Raw genomic sequence first — 24,220 nt, forward strand, 5'->3', positions numbered from 1 at the left:
TTTCAAACCTCGGCCTGATAAAAGTACAGATTTCTGGGCTCTTACCCAGATAATCTATATCAGCATTTTCAGCAGCACCTTAGGTATTTGGATGTAAGTCAACCAAGAACTTTGCTTTGGAAAACAATGAATAGCCTCTCTAAGGGCCTTTAACATATCTGACAGCTTTGTAATGTCCTAGAGTGTATACAGAAGCCTTTTCTCATACACCTGGTAGAGTTCATTTGCCCTTTTGAATTAGCAGGGTACTAAGCACTTACTTTTCTATAATATTTCCCATTATGGCATAGACTACTTTTATTTTGGATCATGCTATTTTATATAAAAGGCGGTAACAACTTTGGTGGATATGAAAAAAAAATATAAGAGCCTGAAAGGTATAAATGTCTTATTTGTGAAGTTTTAGTCATTTTATAAAGAAAGTCTATCATCTATCTATCTATCTATCTATCTATCTATCTATCTATCCATCCATTTGTCCACCCACCCACCTACCTACCTATCATACGAAGTATCTAATGTATTTTGGATATTTAATATATTTTTTATAAAATGGTCTGGGAACAATGAAAGTTGATTTGAATATTCTTTTCTCAAGCTTAGCACATACTGTTACTTTAATTTGGCATCCTTTGAGATAAAGTTCCAATCTTACTTCTGCCAGGAGCCTTTCTGGACCATCCTATCTATGTGTGATTCGCCATTTGTAAACTGTATCTTCATATGGTTCTTAACATACTGCTTTTTTTTTTTTTTTTACCTGTAGCTTTTATCCTCAGTTGGTTTATATCCTTCTTGAGGGAAAACATAGGATTTTCCTTCTTTATTTCCATAGCAAAAACCTCAGTGCCATTCATTAGTGTTCAATCAATAAATATTTGCTAATGGATTTATTCAGAAATAGGAGTAGGGTAGTGGTGTGCTAGTGTATGTATAGTTCATTAATACAGAGTTCAATTTTAAATAAATTCAAGTCTTAATTCCTATGCATTAATGAAATATGTAGGCATAGAAAATTGTAGAATTACAGGTTTTTAGCTTCGGCTGGCTGCTTATGAATTACCAAGTGCATGTCTATTATTTTTTACATGAGGAAATCAGTGTTCTTTAGGGCACTAAGCTACCTGAAAAAAGGAATCATTTACTTAAACATTTCATTTCATACATAAAACAATAGTTTTAGTTATCTTTGCATTTTTTTGGTAGCACCTGGTAGCACCACAGAATAGGCACCCAAATGTCAGCTGAATGGATTGCTTCACGGAAATCAGTTTCACTAACTGGATATTTAGAACGAGACAATGAATGGACAGCTTGTGCCTTCAGCTTCTCACATGCTCCACAAGGGGTACCACCAACTACAGCTGTCCCATTAGCTCATTTTGCTGGATCTCTCTTGCTCCAGATACAATTCTTGTTTCCTGTTCATTCCAGATTTTCTTTGAGCACCTGCCTGAGCATGTGGATTCTAGCTCTTCTTTCTGACTCCTACTGCATGTGTTAAAAACCTAATTATATTGTATCCTTCCTGAATCTGTAATCATATCTGCCTTTCTAAAAGAGAAGATTTATGCTTTTACTTTTCTTTTCAGGAACCACGGATGATCTGGTTCATGTGGTCTGGAAAGGAGAAAACAGTGGGCACCAGATAGAGGAATTTTCTCTTGGCCGGTCACTAGGAGGTACTCCTCAGTCTCCGTTTAGATTGCTCAACCTCATTCATTGTTTTCCAAGTCTTAGAAACAAAGTGAGATATTAGATATAGGGTTTAATTCTTCAGTACCCTAAGCCCCCAGTTATAACACAAGGGTAGAGGGAGAAAACCCAAGCATCTCTAGCAACAGTAATGCTGATCAGTTACTGCTGATCGGTGTGTTTAGAGTGTAAACCAAGCACCATGGTTTGGATTTATTCCCTTGGCTGCATGACCAATCCTTTCTCCTTCAGATGTAGTGCTCCTGGAACAGACTCACTCGGAGTAAAGATCAAACAGAATGTATTTTAGAAATTTCTGATCTAACCTTACTATTTTTCAGATAAGGAAGCTGAGACTCAGAGAAGTTATTTGTTTTAAGGTGATTCAATTGGATTGGATAATGACAGATCTGGGACTAACACTGGCCATGCGGTCTCTTTCATGGCAGCTGACTTTTGGTAACTGTCTTATTCTTTTACTTCTTTTACTTTCTCTTTTACTTTTATCTGATATTTGGAGTGATTTCATGCCCATGTAGATGACCAGTCTTGCAGCTGAGCCTCGAAGTTCCTTGAATTCTTCATATGCAGTGACTTTTGCTCTGATCCCACTTCCATCACTGCCTCCTATGGATCTTCTTATCACTTAACTGTCACATGTCTGAAATATCTCAATCTCTAAGTACAGCCTTCACTTTTCTCATATGCATTTCATTTTCCCTCCCTTTAAATGCATAGGACTTTCCCTTTCTGCCTCCATTTTCTCCTTGTCAGCCCCCTCCTATGTTCCCCTCTTCCCTGCTCAGGTTCAACTGCATGATTCATCTAGTTAGCCAGTCTTTACTAATGTCCTCAATGCTCTTTATTTGTTGTTTTTCTTTGCGCTTATCTGACAAAAATCCAACTGAACGTGTTGGCTTTCTCCATGCTTCTACCAGGGCTGACACAAGCCAGTGGAGAACACCCCACAGCTGGGCTGATTGATGCCTCTACAACAGTGGTTCTCAAGGTGTGGTCCCCAGACAGGCAGTCCCAGACTCACTCAGCATACTGAATCAGAAACTCTTGGAATGAAATACAACAATCTGTATTTTAACAAGTTCTCCAGGTAATCCTGATAGACTCTAAAGTTCGAAAAATACTACTTATTAAATCTTTGTCTTTAACCTCAATTGGCTATTAACACTAGCTGTCAATCTTTATATGTTTTCTAAATTAGTGATCCTCTATATTTTACATACTAGCTTCTTTAAATCTCCATTCTCCTCCAATCTGTGGTCCTGCCTGTCTCTTCTCACTCTCCAGAGATGATCACCCTCTGACTTATACAGTTTGTGCTTGAACTCCCTTAAGCACCTGCCACCAAATCCTCAGACTTATCGCAGTTAGTTGCAGTGGTAGTGTTCCTCTTCATGTTGAGGGCCAGCCCCACACACCTGCTCTAGATTCCTTTCCCTTCAGCATTGGGAACTTTCTCCCTTTCTCTTTATCAAGTTCTCTCTCTCCACTGACATCTTCTACCCGACCTCATCACAATTTACATCCATACATTTGGGGATTTTGATTTTAAGTGTCATAAAAAGCACTCTAGGATTTTAAGCAAGGGAGTAACATTACCTGATGTACATAGTTTATGAAGATTTTTATCTTTCTTGTGTGGAGAATGGATTGCATGAGCTGAGCCAAGAAAATCAGTCTGGCTGTAGTGGAGATGTAACTAGCTTCGGGTTATGATTTTGAAGTAGAATTAATAGAGGAGGGTGGAGAGAATCAAAGGTAATCCTAGTCTTCTTGGTTTTAACAACTGTGTGGATAATGAAGTTGTTTATCAGAATGAGAAAGACTGGGAAGGGATAAGATGACTGGAAAAAAACCAATAATGTTTTGGTCATGTTGAGTTTCAATTGTTTATTGGAGGAGATCTATGAAGAGACAGGCATCTAAATACATGAGTCTAGAATTCCAGGGAGAGATCAGGAATACAAATTTAGATTTAGGAATTTTTTGGCCCATAGGTGACATTTAAAGCTCTGTTATTGATTGAAGTCATCCTGGAAAAGTGTGTAGAAAGAGAAGGTAGCCTACAACAAAGCCCTGGGCTACTCTAATATTTAAAATGCGAGTATGGAGTCAAAGTTTCTAACACAGGAAAATGGGAATGAGCAATTGGTATGTTAGGAGAATTTCTCAGAATTCTCCTAATCAATTCTCAGCCAAATTCTTCAGAGAAGTAAATGAAAATAAGAACAGAGAGGTAACCATTGGAAATGGTAACACAGGGGGCTCCAGAGACCTTGGCAAAAGCACTCACGATAGAATGGTAAAAACAGAAGTCTGATTGGAATGGGCTGAGGAAATTAAGTTATTGAATTGGTCTGGCCTGAGGAAAAGCTGAAAGATCTGTTAGTCCTTCATTCTAGTCCCTGCTTAATAGATTCCTGAAATCAAAAACCATCCTAAAAAGTGACTTAAGTCCTTCAAGCTGATGCCGACTTTTGGAGAAATAAGGGTGGTTATTAAAGACTCTAAAGACTCTCTGAAAAGTTTAAATGAAGGTCCCATACAATTTAAACAGAACTAGAATGTTAAAAATCAATATAGAGCTTCCTAAATGAAACGATTGATAGGGTAGTTACCATACCAAAACAACAACCACCATGACAAAATTAGTTAAGTAACAATAGGTATTATAACAAATTGGAATCTGATATTACCTGGGATAAGTCAAGTTTCATATGATCAGTCCATAGATATTTGAGAGTTGGCAATGTGCACACACACACACACACACACACACACTCACACTTGCCACCCTCTCATCATTTTTATTAGTCAATCCCTTTAAGATAGTATGTTTAATTTCATGGATGATAAAATATGAGAAATCGCATCCTCATCAGCATATATTTATGAAGTCCCTGGTGTACACATATAGGAAAGGACATTAGATATAAGCACTATGATTATAACAAAATTGGGGAAATAAAACATACAAGGAATCAAGTTTTGGCTAAATCCCCAACTCATAAAAACTATCAAGCAGCACATGTTCTAAAGATGGTGAACTGGCCATATATCAAGGGTCATCTTAGTCTGCAGACTATGGAAATAACTGTTGGCCATACAACTAGTAAAGATAATTATCATCAGTGAATGACACTATTTAATAAGAGAGGGAGCCATGTATTTTCCATTAGATGGTCGTTTGTTGCAAGAATATTATATCAACGTACAGTTCACATATAATTGCTCAAATGCAAGATTCCTTTTGCGATGGAGCATTTGGGAAAGAGAATCTTTCATTTCACTTTAACTATAACTAATCTCATAGATAATATTTCAATTGTCCGTTCATTTACTCTGTCATATTTTAAGTTAACATGAATGTATTGAGCACTTATTATGTGCAAAGCACTGTACTGATGTTGCCTTAAATATATGCATTTAAGAATGAAATAAGCCCCAAATATTAAATCTTTATTTTAGAATGAATGAGTTGCTGACATGCTGGTGCTATTGCCAAGGGGTGTGAACACCAAATGTTTAGTTCCTACCAGCTCATGACCCCCATCTTCATCGAAGTCCTCCTCTATCCCATCAGTCATCTCTTCTCCATCCGCATCTGGCCCTCCTTCAGCAGGCTCCTCTGTAGAGTGATCTGCATTCTCTGACACACATTCATCTTGGATCAGCTCTATACTCTCTTCCAATTGCTTCTTCTGAGCTTCTGGGGGGGGAGAAAGCAAATGACTACTACCTTGGGTTGCTCACGAGCCATTTGGATAAACCATGAAAAACAGTCTATGAAAGGGTAAACTCTGTGTGAGGAAGATAAGGTAATATTATGTTCCAGTTGAATTTATTCAGTCATGTAAATTATGTACTTATACCTATGTGTATTTTCATTTCAGTATACTTATTTTTAAATGGAATTATCAAAAATTAGGAAGTCCAGATGGTACTCGTATATAAAGAAATAAAGATTTACATAAAGAGATGGATCTTCCTGGCTATATATATTCTTTTCTAATAAGGATATTCTCTCTGAGGAAAAAATACAGCAAAAACAAAGGGAAAAAATCAAATAAAACATAGAACTTGTTCACTCAAGGAGGGAAGATAAAGAAATTTCACTGACAAGTTCAAATCTAAGTGAAAAAGACAAAAATTCACTGAGGAAAAAAAGTACAAAAGTACATGCGTTGTCTTTCAGACAACTTGTTTGTGTGAACAATACTCTGACATTTTAGAGTCTAAATTCCGTTGGCAGATGTGGTTAACTGCAATGGTTAAGAATAAAATTCTGGTGTTAGATTTACTAGCTTTGTGGTGCAAAGCCAAAATGGTTAACCCTCCTTGTGCCTCAGTTTTCTCATCCGTACAATTAAGATTACTACTTCTTAATTTCCAGAGTGTGAAATAGTAAATCAATGAGTTTAGTAGAGTTATTTGCAAATAATAAGTGCTCAACAAATGAACCTACATTCTACATTAATAGAATACCCTCTAATTACCAGGGTTTGCGCGTTCCATTTACAGAAATTCACCCAGATGGGATTTATGCTGACAACATAATAATTATTTCCCCTAGCGGTTGGTTTTCATTTCCTGTGAAAATATCAAGAAGCATTGGGTACTGAATAAACAAGATCATTTAATGTACCTCCTTCTCTAACTTATTCCTATGTATACATGGTTATCTCAAAAGCCTTGTGGTTTTCACTCATTTTGATTATGGTTATTTTACCAGACAATTACCCCATTATTTGATTTGAGTTTTAAGAGATGCTACATCTTAAGCTTATTTATTTATATTTTATGGCAATAAAGATTGTTTATAGAGCCAAATAAATTGAGGCATATTCATTCCTAGTCTTCTTCATAATGTGAGTTAAAAAGAAAGTAAGCATTGGTATACATATATTTTGACTCGGCACAAATCTTTTCAGACACAACTAACTTGTAAATCAATAAACTGATAAAAAAGATGTATAAATAAGCAGGTATCCTCTTCTATAAGTTGTTTAAAATTTTAATAACAATTACTCATATTAATACATGTGTTCTTGTATTTTAATTCTCCAAGTACTAAAGTTTATGTATTGAGAATCAGGCAGAGGGTAGGGTTGTGCCTTGGCCCTGCTGTCAGAGGACAGGATTCTAGGTCAGCTTAGCTACTTACCAGTGGGCTTGAGTCTGTTTTGGCCACTTGGTCAGGTCATTGGAACATAGTAGGTCAACCTTCCCTCATCTACATAAAAGCTTTCATAAAAATACCTACCTCTGGGGTTGCTGTGAGGATTAACAGAGCTTATATTTGGGAAATGTTTTGCACACTATGAAGGGGGACTACATAAATGTGTAACTCTTACATACAAAAAAGGAGACCACATGGTCCTCATTGCCAATATGTCAAGAGAACAATACCAGTAAGCATGGAATGAGAGGCCTGGGCAGATCAGGGAGTAACAGTGAAAAACTTGTGGGGCTGAGGCTCCATTCCAGAGGAGGAGAAGAGCTGGTGTGGGTCCAAAAAGGCCAAAAGTAATTACCACAGGTGTCTTAAAATGACAAAACCTGGGCTCTTTTTCTTCACATTTACTTCCTACATGTAGACACAGACTATACGTTCTGTGATGCTTTTCTATCAACTTGTTAGTTTCCCTTTTCTCCATAGAACAACATAACTAATGTAGTGATGATGTAAATTTTGCTTTTAAAGCTACACTCTTTATCTTCATATATGTGAGTGTTCCGATGAAAACAAGTAGCATAAATTCCCTTTTCTCTGATGTCTACATTGCTTTTAGCTTAGAAATTCCTATGAAGATTCTAAAGTGATTATTGTCAAACTTAACCAAAAAGATTTAATCTGGGGAAGATGACCCAAGTATCTGGATTAAAAGGAAGGCAAATCAGAAAAAAATAAAATAAAAAATAAATAAAATTAAAAGGAAGGCAAATCAGGCAAACGATACAGACGAAACACATGCTGAACTTAACTGCTACTGAAAATTGCTAGGTTTTATTCATCTCGCCTTCCTTCCACAGATGGTTGTCCTCTACAGTTCTTGACCTTTAAGCTACCTACACACCTCTGGCCAGCAGCACCAACTGAGGGAAAGCTGTGATGGGCAGATGCGTTTGAGCACTGAAGTTTTGAATCTTCTGATGTTAATCACATCCCACGTTCTACCCTACAGTCTTTACTACCGCTGACGCCGTGGGCAGCACAATGTATCCGGCAAGGCAACTCTGGTTTCAACCCTTCCATCTTTGTCCTAAGAGTGACTTTTGTATTTATCACCTGGTCCCTCCCATTTTGCCACTCTATGTCACCGTGCTACTTGTTAGAAATACCATTGCTTGGGATGCCTGGGTAGCTCAGTTGGTTAAAGCGTCTGCCTTCAGGTCAGGACATGATCCCAGGGTCCTGGGATTGAGCCCCGAGTAGGGCTCCCTGCTCAGTGGGGAGCCTGCTTCTCCCTCTCCCCCTGCCTGCCCCTCCGCCTGCTTGTGCTCTCTCTCTCTCAAATAAACAAATAAAATCTTATAAAAAATACCATTGTTCTCGCCACCTGGTTCTGGTATTTCAAGAATGAGAAAGGAATGGACATTTGGGATTGAACAGTTATTATCCTATACAGCGAAAAATGTCTTCAATCTTACAACTTTTCCTAAAGCCAGACTTTCTCAATTTTAGGTCATTATATTTATTTTTTCGTTATAATACATAACTGTACTTTTGCTTAAGATTAATATTATTTTGGAAATTTATTTGGTCTGACATATACATTTCTTCTCTAATGACTTCAGAAATATTTGTTCTCTGGGAACCCTTACTTTTCGATGTTGAAACTAATATTCTGTGTTTTTTTTTTTTCTCCTCTGGAAAATCTTTGACCAAAGAAGCATGGAAGATTTTCAGAGAACCCATGTAGGATCAGAACTTAAAGATGAGTAGCCCTCATTTGACTTTGTGTATCAATTTGTTGCAATTATGCTTGAAATCCAAGCTGACTCTCCTGATCCTCCTACCTGGATGGGATCCCTTCTCTCCTGATCAACCAAAGCCCAGATCAAATGCTGTCTTATTGTTAGTCTACTGTTATCCTTTTCTCTGGTGTTTACGTTTCCTTAATATTTGAGCTATTGTCTCAAAAGGTCACTGTCACAAAGGGGATAATATAGATGTTAATATTTTGTAAAGTGGAAAGTGCAATACAAGTCAGTTATCAAGAAATTGTTTGATTTGTTCTGTACCCCTTACCGAGTGCTTATACATAGAAGAGATAATATAAGCTATTAGAAAGGATACAGGATTTGAGATCCATAATTCTGTTTATTACTACTCCTATTAGCTATGGCTTTCTTCTCTAAAAGATGAGCATGAAAATAACATCCTTCAGAGAGTTGCTGTGAACTTGAATGAGGAAAAAAAGGTGAATGTGTTTCCTAAAGTGTAAAGGCCACACAGACATGTTATCATAATGGGCTCAAAAATAGTTGTTGAGTTGAATCTATATTGATTATTTGATTGCCAGACAGTGTATGTCAAAATCATTCATCACTACTGACCATTAAGAGTCATACATTACAAAGACAATTTTGGCTTCATTTCTGTTTAGATAGGCATAGTGTTTTAATTTATTCTCTGCTCTTGTGTGTGTGTTATATAACATACGTGGAACTCCTCTGACAGCCTATTTCAAAGGCAAGAGTGTATTAGAGTTCAATGCAAAAAAACCTAGGACTTATCCTCATTCATCCATTCATTAACTTGAAAGCTAAATGTATGGAAGACATTATCTGGTCTGAGAAAAAAAAAAACTTTAATTACAACGGTAATCAATTCATAGCAGTTTAAGAGAAATACAATCAACCTGTGCTTCGGTAATATGTAGTCATCATAGATTTTTGTCATTACCTCAGTGAGAAATGTTATAATCACTAAACAATAATAGGTTCCAGGAATAAAATCACACATGAAAGCACATTTTGTTTATTAAACTGTTGGTTCCCAGTTTAACAAGCAGTTTTGATCCAGTAATTATTTTGTTGAAACAGAAACAAAGCAACTTGTTCTATTTTTTTATGAATAATTAACTAATTTTACTTCTACTAGAAGTGAGTAATATGTTTTAGTTTACTCCTAACTTTATAACATTCTCTTTATCTGCATAATTCTTTTTCTACTTGCAGCTTTTCCTTTTTATTTTGAGCGTGGAGTGTATATGTGGTCTGTATGTGTGTGCATACATATTTATGTCTCTACTATTAATGTTCTTTGTGGCAGGAACATTTTTATTCATCTTTGTAGCCCTGATGGCTAACTCAGAGCCTTATACACAAGTGAAATATTTGCTGAATATATTCATGAATTGTTGTGGAACTAAAAAACAGACATAAATGTCTGGGTGTCAAATTCTTTTCAGAGAGTCAAAGTGATTGTTGAATTTGGCATCATGGTAGCAAAAATATGAAGTCACAGAGGTTAAAAGAAACATCCTTGCCACATTTTCCATGAGAGCCCCATACCACCAAGTCAAAGTAAAATGTGGGGTCTGAGAGTTTCTTAGAATATTGTTTGTTTTCAAATGGATAAGCCTTTAGGAGAAAAATAAAGCGTGAAGTCTGCAAGGGCTTCCAGGTGGAGGGCTGTTTTTGAACACTGGCATCTTTTGGAGTCTCTGTTGTCTTCTTTAAGTCAGAGTGACGGGTGACCACAGCATTTCTTTTGTGGGCGAAGTGAGTTTTAGATTTTTTTTTTAAAAGAATGGATTAAGAACCAAAAAGCTAGCAGCTTATGCCTAAAAGATATCTCTAATATTACATAAATTATGGATTTCAACAGAAAAAAAAAAGTTAGTGAGTGCTTACAAAGTGCTGACCATGCAACATTCATTACCTATAGGCCTTGAAACATCCTGCAGGGGAGGCTTCTTTATCATTTTACAGATGGAGAAATAGGTGCTCATGGTCACACAACCAGTAAGTGCAAGAATCAGAATTCCTGCTTAAGGTTTTCTGACTCCATAGCCTGGGCTGTTTCCTAATATTTCTCTAGAAGAAAGGCCTAATTTGATAGAGCTTTGACTCTCTTCAGTAACCAGACAATTTTAAATTAAAGAGTGAAGAAGTCTGTTTAGTTAGGGGCACAGGTTCCAACTAAATAATGGTTGTCAAAGGGAAAGAAGTGCAAGTGTTAGGTAGGTGCTTCTGTTTATGGGAAAATGCCTCAGGCTTTAGAAAGCCACGAAAGAAAATAATTTGATATTAAATTTCAACCCTCCTATTCAAAAGTTTTTTTTGCATATCACATTTCTATTTCAAAAGCTATATATGATTGAGAAAACAAGTTAGAATTATTGGGATTTATGCTCAAAGCATTTTTATTAAATTCAGTTTGCTGCATAGCTATTATCATTAATATAACTTTGAAAATTGGTTGAGTTGGCAATTAAGTTTTTTGACAGGCCGGCTTAATTGCTAGCTAATTGCTAACTAAATTGTACTTAGCAGATGGTTGGAAAGAATGTTGATACAAAGCAGTCACATTATTCATTAGAGCCAAGCAAGTACCCTGGAACTATTGTTTTTGCATACTAGTATAAGCTGTATTTTTAAAAAAATTCTACATTACAACACCTGTATATAATATGAATTTAACTCAATGATTCCAATAAATGCTATTTAAAGAGATGCAACTTATTATGGATGGTAATACTAATAATGTCATAAATGAGCATCAGGAAAGCTACATAGGAAGATTGCTTTCCGGTTAAAATGTCAGTTACATAAGTATATTCCTGGAGTTGTTCTCATGGAGTACCCTGGATTGTTGAGATCACCACAAATTCAATATAAATGATTTTAAAATTACAGAGATACTGTGTTTATTTAAACCTCACAATAATTTTAAGGGATAGATATTAATCCGCCCCCCCCAATTTTATAGATTTCATAAGGACCTTTCCAAATATCATACAACTAGTAAGTTTTGGGACTAGATCTCTAATAGGATTGAACCTAGTTTTGTTTGATTCTTGAGCCTTAGATGTTTTGCTAGTGTAGATCTATTTGCCACAGGGAAGATGAATTAGGGAGGAAGCAAACTAGAAGTGGGGAGACCAACTACCAGGTGAGGATTTGGAGGATGAAAATGTTCTAACTGATTTGTGGTGATGGTTGCACTGCTCGGTAAAATTACTAAGAAGTCATTGAATTGCACTCTTGGGATGGGTAAGTTTCATGCTGTGTAAAATATACCTCAATAAAGTTGTTAAAAATAAGATGAGTGCATCAGAGCAAGTGAGAGATGATGAGGGTTTGGGTACAGGCAATAGTATCGGGAAAATAGAAGGGATGGAGTAAAAAGACACTGAGGTAAGGTTTTGCAACACTGGCTGTAGAAGGAATAGAAGATGTTCAGTTTGGCAATTTGATTGACAGGATTTATGTAGTTGTGATGTAAACAGAGACAGGCACAGGGAGTAGAGTATATGAGATAAGAAAGTGAGGAGAAAGATTTCAATTTTGAAAGATGGTGATTGAGTTATTACCAAGGACCTTAATGTACCTCTCAGCTTGACCAAATTTTGACAGGCTTCTTCCTAAATAAAGAAGCTCCTGACCTCTTTTTTCTTAGAGCCTTAACTTTAGAAAACTTGTGATTGTAAATTCTTTCTATGCTCCTTTGAGATGTAAATCTTTTACAACCTGTCTTTCTTAAGACCTAGAAGCCATCCCTTTGAAATGTAATCATCAAGAAAGATAGTCTCTGTGGGAGAGTAGAAGCTTATCTTCCATAACAGTCAATTAGCAAACACAGATGGCCCAATCATACCAACCAGCCTCTGTACTAATGTCCTCTAATACTTTTCCATTAGCTTAGCATTTAAAAATGATCCTGCCTTTTGTTTTAGTAGAGTTCAATTTCCATCCCATATTGTACTAGTCTTGACCCCTATTGCAGTAGTCTAGAATAAAGTCTTCCTTGCCATTTTTAGTAATTGTCCAGTGCAATTTTTCTTTTACAATTATCCTAGGGATAACCGTAAGAAGTTCTCCATCCATTAAGCAGAAGGAAAAGCTTCGATCCAGTTGCTAAACACAACTCACTCTCTTTTCATCCCTTTAAATTTAGCTTCTTTAAGACATTTAATTTTTGTAGTCAAATATTTTCACAAGACTTGTTATGAAAAATAGCAGTCTTCCATTCCTACCTGCTCACCATTTTCAGTTCCTTAAAGGCTTTCCACTCAGCTCTCTCTTTTAAATATGTGCCCTCATATTTCTAAATAACATGTTTATATTGCTATTTCTTAATCAATTTCATGCTCTGTCTGTTGATATCATACTTAGAAAGCTGAGGATTGAGTTCTCTGTCACACAGTCCCCACTTACCCCATCACTCTAGGGAGTTACATTGTAAATTAGATTAGATCAATTTTCTGTTTTTAAATAATTTTAAGTATGTAAATGCTTTGTGTAGCTAAGCTATTAGTATATAATAAATAATTTTTCTTTCCTGAACAATGCTATTTTCTTTGATGTTAAAAACTGCCTTAGGTTTTTTTTGTTTTTGTTTTTTTTTAAATTTACTTCCCTATGTACTTCTATGTACTTGAGCAAACTTTAACTAGACGTGTAAATCTCATTTCGACTAATTCACTTCCCCACCCTTTAGCCATTTGATCAATTTCATCTTGAAAAAGTCTCTTCCAGAGCTTTTGAGTAGTTCTGATTCGGATTTATTTCTTTCTGGGCCCCTCGCACAGCTCATGCCAGAATCCCCTTTACCACCATCCTGAGGATTCCCCTTGCTCTTGCCTTTGGGTTTCCCTGCTTTGTGAGAGCCATGTTTCCCCTTTCTTGGTTTACCTCCTTGTTTTGGTGAAGTACCTGCTTCAGTACTTTTCAGAGAAAGAATGAATTGAAGGTATACTTCTTGATATTTATATATCTGAAAATGTCCTTAATCTACCCTCACATTTAAGAGTTTGGGTATGAGGTACAGAATTGTAGCTTGTAAATGATCTTCCCTCAGAATTTTTAGGGCATGTTTTCATTGCCTTCTACATTTCACTGTGGCTGCTGAGAAGCCCATTGGTATTCTGATTCCTGGTCTTTACATGAAAACTGTTTTTTCTCTTTTCCTGTCTCTCTGAAGTTGGTAGGACCAACCTTCTTTTTGCCCTCATGTTCTGAAATATCACAATGAGATGCTTCGATGTGCATCTATTTTCATGTGTTGTTTCAGGCACTCAGTGGATTCTTTCAATCTGATTAACTATGCCCTTCAGTTTTTTTTTTTCTAAAAAATGTTTTTGATGATCTATCCTCTTTCTCTCTGAAACCCTGTTAATCAGATATTCATCCAGTGATTTTCATATCCATATCCTCTTATTTCCCTATCTATTTTCTTCTATATTTTCTGGGAGAGTTTAATTTTGTCTTCCAGTCCTGTATTGAGTTATTTATTTGTGCTATCATATGTTAATTTCTAAAATCTCTTTTCTCTGTCTTCTGAATATTCAAATTTTAGTTTCATGTTCTTATTTCATGAATGCAATATCTTCTTTCTTTCTGAGTGTATTAATCGGTGTTTTTTTTTCCTTTTTAAAATTTTATTCTTCTGCACAATCTGTTTCCTCCAAACTCTTTTTCTTTTTCTTTCCTTTTCTGATATCTCCTTTTTATGTTAAGTGTTTTCTATTACTGAGTGATGCTTGTCCATTCATATTACCAGTGGGGTATTAAAATATCAATGGGCAGCTTTGTAAGCACAAGGATATTGTTTTTGCAGGATGACCTGATTGACCATTTCCTTGGGTGGCACCTATGCCAGCATCTTAAATCTTTCCTTTCATATTCCCAATGAAAACTTCTAGTGTCTTGCCAGTTGTCTGGCAGCTGAGGGGGAGGAGAATGCTTGAAATTTCTACAGTAATTGTATAAACTTTCACTTCTCTCCTTAATGTTTAATGCACTTAAATTTGTTTTTTACCAGCTCTGGGATCTGCTGTTGTAGCTTTTCTGTAGGAAACTTCATCAGCTTTCTAGTGGGTCAGGGATAGTTAGGAATGGTGATGTAGAAATTCGACTCAACAGACTTGCAACCGTTTATAACTCTTTTTCCAGAAGAATATGTCTTTAATTTTGAACCTTTTGGGATTTCTGCATTTAAAATTGGACCCAGGTTTCTAGGATATGTTAAGTCAGGTGCATTTCTCCATCTGCTGTCTAGCTTCTAAAATTCTGTTCCCATTCTCTTTATGCCTAGAGGTTTTCATTTTTTAAATCCTATCATTCTAATGCAGTTTCAGGAGACAGCAGAGCTCAATTCATGTATTTAATCCAATATCTGTAACCAGAAACATCACCAACTTAATCCAGAGTGCAAATGCTAGCAGTAAGGTATTCAGAACAGAAATAGTCACGTTACAGGTGGCAGAAATAGTTATGTTATAGGGAACGCATTATAGATATGAACTCGAGCAATGTTTTCCATTCTGAGTACCTCAATATATGGTTGACAAACTACAGAATGATCAGAGAAAAGAGATGACAATGGTTCAAGATGCAAAACCAAATTACATGAGAAGCAGCTGAAAAAATTACTGATATTTATTTAGAGAAAAGACAGCTTCAAAGATGCTGTGACAAAAATCTGAATGCCGCTAAGTTGAACATCTATGGGCCAATTATGTTGACTCTCTGTTCAAAGGTTGGGAGTGAAATATTATAGCTCCTTTTAAATATTTAATTGGCTGTTACATTCACAATGGATGAGACATTAGTTTGGTTTCAGGGGACATAAAATGGATGACCAAACCAAGTGAAAACAAAAGACCTTTTGGTTTGGTGACTTATAAGGAGAACCTATCATAGGCATCTGAGACACAAACGTAAACAGAGACCAACCAAGTAAATAACATTCATGTGTGAACTGGCTAAATAAAAATATTAGCAAACTGAAAAAAGTATGCCATGCATAAAGTGATAGCAATACTGAAAGATTCCAACTTTTCAAAAGAGTTATGTATTTTGATATTTATTTGTAATATTACAATTCTTGGGCATTATCTTTTAAAATTCTGTATCTTTTACCAAACATATTGGGGGGGATGAATTCATCTTATGGGATCTGGTTTGTGACCTCTCCAATGCTTAGGTCAAACTTTGGCTATTATCATTGGAATTGTCCAAGCAGGACTGGATGGCCATGTATCAGGCACACCACTGAAAATAAAATTGAATGAAATAATGTCTACTTGCCTTTTCACATCAGAGACTTTATGCCTGAAGTTTGATTTTTTAAAAAATGTAGTTGCCTGTATTAATTGTGCCCATTGTATGATCCCAGTTTTTAGTTTTCCTTCTTGCCTCTTTTACCCTTTTTGGTCATTTAACATCGCTGTGTAAACCACATGTAAACTCTGCCATTCCTATGTGGCCATTTATATGGGCTCTTTTAAAAGAATCATCCAGGAATGAGGCACAACTGTAGACTACATTGATATAAGTGTTACTTGTTGTTTTCAGTAATCTACATACACTATATCCCAAAGTTGTGTTTATTGAATTATTCAAGAAAAAAATAATATATGCATTGTGGATTTATGCTACCTGTAATTTAAAAGTCGGGATAGTATGTTTGAGGTCATAATCCATTCCTCTAGTTTACATTTGAGGGGTTGAGACCTAGAGAAGTTAAATGAGTTGCCAGGTTGTGCCTGGTACATAGTACTTGGTGTTGGGGAGTTAGAGAAGGAAGAGAAGACATGATCTTATGCTCAGGAAGTTTACAATCTCAAAGAAAGAGACAAGACACCATACAAGTATCTATTAGAAGCAATTGAAGGTATAGAGAATCCCAAATCAAGTAGTTATACTTCATTGCAATTATTCCTCATAGCTTTGAAATTCACTACAAACAAAAAAGAAAAAAATGATAGTATGAAACTTGAATACTGGACAATCTCCATGTTGTGTAGTTTCCCCATCTTTGGTTTGTGATCTTCCATCTCCTTCCTGCCAGTACTTTATGTTGGAAACTTTCATTATCAAATAACTAAGACTGGGAATGAGAGATGTATAGTAGAGTAATAATGAAGAATAAATGTTAGTTAACTATGAAATAATTAGCTTAGCAACCAAATAAACATTAAAATGAGTGCTCCCTTAAATTTAGTAAGGAAATATTGAGTATTTTTAAAGAATTTTATTATATTTCTCTCCACTTTCTATAATCCAGTCTTGACTCCTTCCTTACAACCCTGATTTCTTTTCATAAAGAAAATCTAGAAAGTAATCATTTTATCTCCATAAATACGAATGCTGTTCAGGAGACAATTACTAAGTGAATGAAATTACGAATTAAATAATTCCATTTTCTTCTTAACGTGTTAAAGTAAGAAAGACATAAATATCAAAAGATTAAGCCTATCATTTTAAAAATAACTCTCTCATGACTGGGAAAGTTTAAACACGTACAAAAATAAGGTGACAGCCTTTCATGAAAAGAAAATGCAAGCTTTGAATTTTGGCATTACATTTATAGATGATCTTCCAAGAAGATATGTGAAAGGTATTATTCATTGAAGGAAACTGGAAGGTATAATATGATAGAATAAGGATCACATTTTTCTCTTTGAGGTGATTTATATTTAAATGAGTTCTCCATAATCCTTTAAACTGAAGTGCAAATTGGTTATCAAAGTCCTTTGCTGTAAGGGTTGTTTTACATAATAACGAATTTCACAGAAGTTCCTCAAAGGGAAATATTGATTTAGGCGACATCACAGAATATTTCAGTTACAGCCACATTTTAGATTAGTGCCATAGACAGCATATAAAAAACTTTCTAAAATCTAAATTTCTCTATTAAGAAGTGTAGGCAGTGTTTTTGTTGTCTTCAAATAAATAAATACCCAGTTATGTGATTTTTGGATCATATGGTAGTTCTATTTTTAATCTTTTGAGGACCCTCCATCTGTTTTCCATAGTGGAAAGTTACAATCCCACCAACAGTGCACCAAGGTTCCCTTTTTTCCATATCCACACCAGCACTTGTTGTTTCTTGTCTTTTTGATACTAGCCATTCTGACAAGTGTGAGGTGATATTTTACCTGGTGGTTTTGATTTGCATTCCCCTGGCGATTAGTGATGGCTGAGCCCCTTTTCATGTCCCTGATGGCCATCTCTGTATGTCTTCTTTAGAAAAATGTCTACTCCGATCCTTTGCCCATATCTTTTCTCAGTAGAAAATATGTTGATAATAGAAATTTCTAATACAATGATTGTTTTATCTACTCTTTCTCATCCACATTAGTGAGAATCTGCCATTCCAAGTGCTAGGTACATAGCTCATGTTTTTAAAAAAAATGGGTTGTGTGAAAATAGTAGGAAATGTTCATTTGCCTATATATGCTTGTGTTACTACCAATGCCAAACAGCTCCAATTATTGAGCCTTTACTCTGTGCTAATTACTGTGCTATATAAGTTACATATGATACTTTGTCTCTCACAATGTGAGGTAGGGATTACTATCTTTATTTTATAAATGAGAAACAGGAGGCTAAGTCAGTGGTGCGTGAGAATCTGAACCAGAGTTTATTTCTCTCATTCACTATGCTATACCACCAACTCACATCTGCCTTCTTTTCATCTTTGAGTCCTAGCTCATTACCAGGAGGTAAAACCTCTAGTCCTCACCCAGTGATACAGTGAACACATAGGCAGGTTCCTCTTTGCTGTGTAGCTCACGGGCCCCAGGATCCCAACCAGTTCTCATCAGTTAGGAGTAACCCAGGGGGCCTCAGTCAGTGAAATCCTGGGACCAGGTCCTGGGTGGAACCTGAGATTGAAACCATAAATGGGAAGGGCACTGGATTCTCTCACAAGACTGTGGTTTAAGACCCAGGTCTATCACTCACTAGTCAAGTGACTATGGAAAAATCAATCTACCTCCTTGAACCTTTGTGTTTTCATCTGTGCAATGAGGAGGGTGGATTTGATCAATGGCTTTCAAAACTGTATTTTTTAAGAAGTGAAGTTCTTTTTTTTCCCCCCGAGATCAAGAGTTGGACGCTTAACCGACTGAGCCACCCAGGTGCCCCTGAAAAGTGAAGTTCTTTTAGCAAATGGAGTCGTATGTTGAAACCCAGTAATAAAATAGATACAGAGGTAGAGCAAGGGCAGGATCTGGAGGAGGCATGAGTTCATCTATCTCCTGGGCCTCCTTCTAACCCTCATCCTATCTCCAGGGAGCCTCTGAGGCATGTGAGGCCTTGCAGAACATGATTTTCAAACTGTGTACTCGCTCAGCTCTAACTTTATCCCAGTTCTCATATTCTATGATTTAAAAAAAATCTGTAGCCACTTGACGAGGGCATTAGAATTGTATTAGAAGAGAAATAAGGTCAAGGATGATAGTTCAAAGGAGAAGGGGCATTAAGTTGTAAAAGATATAATCAAATGACTTGCCGGGATGGCCAGGGGCATGCTCTTGATGCGGGACCCTGAAACTGGGTACTGCTTCGACAGGCCTGGAGCAATGCAGGGGCTGGGCGTTATAACCCTCGTTTCCGAAATCGGTTGTATTTCTGCAGTTAGTTTATTTAAATATATATTAGTTTAGTCTGACAGTGATATTCCAGTAGTTGATTTTATTTTCTTAAAGGATTCTTGATACTGAGCTATTAACTTTTAATTATGATACAACTATGATTATTACCATCAAAATACTTTTCCTTGTTTAAAAATATGAAGTTTAGACAAATTGGTTCATGTTCTCTAATGAGTCAAAGCTCAGATTGTATTGTTGGCAACTCTTGGCGTAAAGACATTCTTCATGTGTCTGTATTAACCTGTTAAGCTTGGCCAGCGTCCCCCGCGCCCTGCGCTGTCCCTGTGACTGACACCGTTTCACCGGTTTAACCGTGACGTCTGTGGCCACAGATCTTTTTCACTTACCTGCCTCCGCCTTCTGCTGCTTCTCAATTTTCTCCAGGCGCCCTAGCAAGGAGTCAATTTTCGTTTTGATCTGGGTTAATTCTTTCTTGATTGTCTGTAACTCATCTGATTTCACTGGAAAGGGGAAAAGGGAAAGAAAGCAACAGAATGTCAAATGTACCATTACTCAGGTAGAACACAACTCACAGACACCGCGTGTTTTCTCAAGATGGTGTCAAATTACATAGGACACGGGCACCTGGGTGGCTCAGTCGTTAAGCGTCTGCCTTTGGCTCAGGTCATGATCCTGGGGTCCCGGGATCGAGTCCCACATCGGGCTCCCTGCTTGGCAGGAAGCCTGCTTCTCCCTCTCCCACTCCCCCTTTTCATTGTGTTCCTGCTCTCGCTATCTCTCTCTGTCAAATAAATAAAATCTTTAAAAAAAAAAAAAACACAAATTACATAGGACACTTTTCAATCTTATCAGCTTCTCGTTACTTCCACTGATCCTAGAATACCGGAAAACATTGGCAATTACAGTGATTTTCAGTGACGTGAGCATTTGATACTAAATCTTTTCACTGAAAGTTACACAAAGGGATGGAGTAATCTGGAAACATCTTATCAAATAACTAAATGATACGAAACTCAGTTTTGGCAAGTAGTAGAGTTAATCTGCACTGTAAAATGGATTCAGACTGAGGAATGATAAAATCATGACAGATATGTTAGTACTACTTTGAGGTCGATGTTGTAATACATATTTCAGGAGTCAATGGTATTTGTAATCTAGTCCCCTGGTGTTTTATTGAAACCAGGATATAACGTTTATCCTCTGAAGAAATGTCTTAGATGCTAGAGAACTCTAACAGAACTCTTGCTACTTCACCTACTCTTTAAAAAAAAAATGAGGCAATGGGTTGTACGTGTCCCTAAAGGCCGTGGCGCTGGAGGGAAGAAAATTCACTGAAGTTCCCACTGGTATTTTCTACAGTAGTGGTTCTCATTCCAGGTTTTTGATATTTAGCATGGTTTCAAAGAAAAGCAAGTGGGGACGAACACAAGACTGGCAACTTTTCATTTTGCCAAGTAAGGATGTTAAAAACAACAACAAACATCCTACTATCAACAATAATAATTATTTTATAAAGAAGAGGCTTAAGAAAAGGACAATCTCCTATTTAAAGGGCAGTCCGTTAAATGAAATATATTTATGTTTATGAAAAATTCACTGCACTGTTGCTATTTTTTGAGAACTATTGGGAAATTTGCCATGAACCCACAATAACGAAAGATCGAAGATTTCAAAGCTATCATTACAGAAAATCTGCATCTGCCTAGGAGTTTTCAGTAGGTGGGGTTTCGGGTGTCCATGCCTCAGCAGAGACGCTTCAAGATCGGGGGGCACAGAGCTTGATGTCAGCCTATTAATCCTCTGTTACTTTTCCTTCAAGTTTGTGATGATCTCAGCTTGGTTATTCCCCAGAAATTTTGGAAGAAATGAGCATTTAGTTTGGTTCTTTAGTCTTCAGGAAATTTTTTTTATAAATAATAAAAACTAAATGCAATCTTTGTTTGCTTGGAATAGAGCTATATTTCAGCTAAGATATGTGATATAATATAGATGATAACGTATGCATCAATATACATTAATTGCTGAAAGGAAGCACATATTTTTTTTCAGTATAAAAATGAGAAAACATTTTTTATTATAAAATCAGAAATTTCTTTTACAAAAAGCAGATTTTTATTTATGATGCAAAGTCGCTTGCAAAATAAAAACTGCAAGAATCCAGGACCCTGTGGTGTGTTCCTATTATGAAGAACCAAACTGAAAGTAGAACACAGTTTAAAATAGAGAATTTCTTCTAATGTCAATTATTTCAGGGACATCAAAGTGCCATTGTGGAACTGCAGCGAAATTTGAAAAACATCATCTGTCACAATTGCAAATCGATTCCACTTTGAAGAATGATTTTCATTTCCTTTGATGGAAGCATGTCATGTAGTTTTACTTAAACCTATCAAATTTAATAGAAAATATTTTATCTTAGAACATTAGATTTCAATGCATGAGAAATGGGACTGTGGCTGGAAACTACATGTATTAGTAAGTAGAGCCACTCCTCAGCCCAGGAATGCAGTTGACTAATTTTAATGTCTTTATCTCCTTAAAAAAAAGAAACAAAACCGCACCAATCCCCCATTTTATAGAAACTACGTTACAAACCACTAGAAATCTGGGCTCACCACATAGGAACTTAACATGTATCCAGGACGTCAAGGTTGGCTTTAAGTCTAGACTCATGTCTAGCACTGTAGGAACACTTCTACGATCTGAGTCAGACTATTATAAAGTTTGGGTTTAATTAGTTGGTGGTATTTAAGCTTAGAGACAACAAGGATCTGATCTGCCCAAGTTCTGTCTGCTCTTTCCTGCCTCTACCAGGAAATTCTGAATCTGTCTCCAGCCCTATGCAAGTTGCCCAGCTTCAGTCTTGGAATGGCTAGCAGCAAAGGCTCATCAAGGTCCTGCAAAGCACAGGTTAAAAATAGTTTTGGCTGCTTTTTGAGCAATTGTGAAAGCTGTCTTCTTACTGCACTTCAGTGCTGTCCTTGGGAGAGGGCATGCCACTTACCTGGCCTAGTTGGCTGGAGTCCTGTTTTTACCTTTCTTCAGTTGGATTAACTACCTATAGATTTGGGTATGGGTCTGTGCTATTGTGTCTGGTTTCCAGATGGAATTCCTGGGATGAGCCACCTCTATACCTGATGTGCTTCCCTCTAGAGCTCTTCTCTGCTTTTTTTTTTTTTTTTTTTTTGGCTCCTGTTAACAATTTCTCTACTGCACTGTGGATTGCATTAATCCGCTACTCCATCAAAATAGACGTGAATTTTACTAGCTTAGATTTCTAAACTTAGAATTTAAAAAATTTTTGCAACTTGCGGGCACCTGGGTGGCTCAGTTGGTTAAGTGACTGCCTTCGGCTCAGGTCATGATCCTGGAGTCCCTGGATCGAGTCCCACATTGGGCTCCCTGCTCGGCAGGGAGTCTGCTTCTCCCTCTGACCCTCCCCCCTCTCATGTGCTTGCTCTCTCTCATTCTCTCTCTCTCAAATAAATAAATAAAATCTTTAAAAAAAAATTTTTGCAACTTTCATTTCTGACATTTTTCCAAAAAATAAAAGTGAGTTCATAATTAAGGAGAGCCTTAGATCCAAAGCTTCCCAGTTCATTTTTCTTCCTTTTTACATTTTCTTTCCCCCGTCCATTCTCTGCCCACTCTTACCTGGGCTTCCGCCTTTAATTTGCCCAGCCTATAGCATAGTGCCTTCAAAGTAATAAGTCATAAACCTTTTCTATTGAACACTACCAGAATGTCCCCATTTCTACAGGGAAAAGGCCAGAAACCCACAAACATGTGCACAAACCAAACTCTTTAAACTGGTATTCAGGGTCTGCTCCAAACTATATTTCCAGCTGTATATTCCATTTCCTCTCAAAGCATACTCTTCACTTGAACAGAAAAGCTTAGCGCTTAATCATATAATGCATGGAACCAGGTAGACTCTAGTGCACATCAATGTCCCTTTGGGGAGTCACTTGTAATCACTAATATTCAAGTTCCACATCTGTAATTTCCAACCTCTACCTTAGAGGCTTGTTATAAAAATTTAATGAGGTAATTCACATAAAGACTTAGGACCACACCCAGAACATCATCATACCCAATAAATGATAGTAGCAGAAGACATTATTTCTATTACTACTATTATTATTATTATTGCTATTATTTTTATTGATATGCTTATCCCAGCAAAGACTCTCTCTCTCTCTCCCCCAAATATGTCTATCAAAATCCTATATGCCTTTTAGGGCTTCATTTAAAGTCTTGCCTCCCCTATGGATTCTTCTTTGACTAATCCTCTGGAGGGTGCATCTCTCACCTGTAATTTATTTAATGGCATCTCATATTTGCCGCTAGACACATACTGCCTATTGAATTTTTTTAAAGATTTTATTTATTTATTTGACAGAGAGAGACACAGCAAGAGAGGGAACACAAACAGGGGGAGTGGGAGAGGGAGAAGCACGTTTTCCGCGGAGCAGGGAGCCCGATGCGGGGCTCGATCCCAGGGTCCTGGGATCATGACCTGAGCCAAAGGCAGACGCTTAATGACTGAGCCACCCAGGCACCGCTCTCTGTTGATTTTTACTTAGTATGTCCTCTTTTCATACTAAATTGTGAGCTTCTTGAGAGTGAAGACCTGATTAGATATTGGAGAATTTCAAGAGTCATGCTTTTGAATATTTTCTGTGTTTTAATAAGCTCCTTCTTCTATTACTGATTGATGAGACTCCTGATGCTTACCATGAGGTTTTGGGCTTTGAAGTCTGTCCTCCTTAATTAGAAAATTATATTAACAGTTTTAAGAAAAGATCCTAAATTAGATTAGTAAATAGTGAAAATTTTCTATCTTTTCATCATAAAACAGATCCATAAAAATTATTCAGATTCCAGATTAATAAATTATTCTGATCTCTGACAATACAACATTTCAAAAA

At 36.7% G+C, this 24,220-nt stretch overlaps 1 protein-coding gene and 1 long non-coding RNA gene across 19 annotated transcripts in view; one reads left to right on the forward strand and one right to left on the reverse strand.

Annotated features, from left to right (window-relative positions):
* The window catches only part of LOC118528208 (uncharacterized), a 221,908-nt gene extending 213,693 nt beyond the window's left edge, over window positions 1–8,215 (forward strand). The window contains exons 3-6 of one of the 2 annotated variants that reach the window (XR_013447806.1): window positions 1,593–1,682; window positions 2,037–2,154; window positions 2,634–2,803; window positions 7,747–8,215. This is a non-coding gene — a long non-coding RNA (uncharacterized LOC118528208). Of the gene's footprint in view, window positions 1–1,592; window positions 1,683–2,036; window positions 2,155–2,633; window positions 2,804–5,181; window positions 5,305–7,746 lie in introns of those variants that run through there. The other variant, XR_013447807.1, reaches the window with a different exon arrangement.
* The window catches only part of RALYL (RALY RNA binding protein like), a 677,252-nt gene that overhangs the window by 28,482 nt on the left and 624,550 nt on the right, over window positions 1–24,220 (reverse strand). For 16 of the 17 annotated variants that reach the window (XM_036094135.2, XM_036094143.2, XM_036094141.2 and 13 more), the window contains 2 exons: window positions 19,676–19,789; window positions 5,250–5,422 (listed from right to left, as the gene is read on the reverse strand). In XM_036094135.2, coding sequence (XP_035950028.1) covers window positions 5,250–5,422; window positions 19,676–19,789 — 287 coding nt within the window. The remainder of the gene's footprint in view (window positions 1–5,249; window positions 5,423–19,675; window positions 19,790–24,220) is intronic. The other variant, XM_078072263.1, reaches the window with a different exon arrangement.

Source organism: Halichoerus grypus, chromosome 5, assembly GCF_964656455.1.
Source record: "Halichoerus grypus chromosome 5, mHalGry1.hap1.1, whole genome shotgun sequence".
In the NCBI taxonomy this organism is placed as follows: Eukaryota; Metazoa; Chordata; class Mammalia; order Carnivora; family Phocidae; genus Halichoerus; species Halichoerus grypus.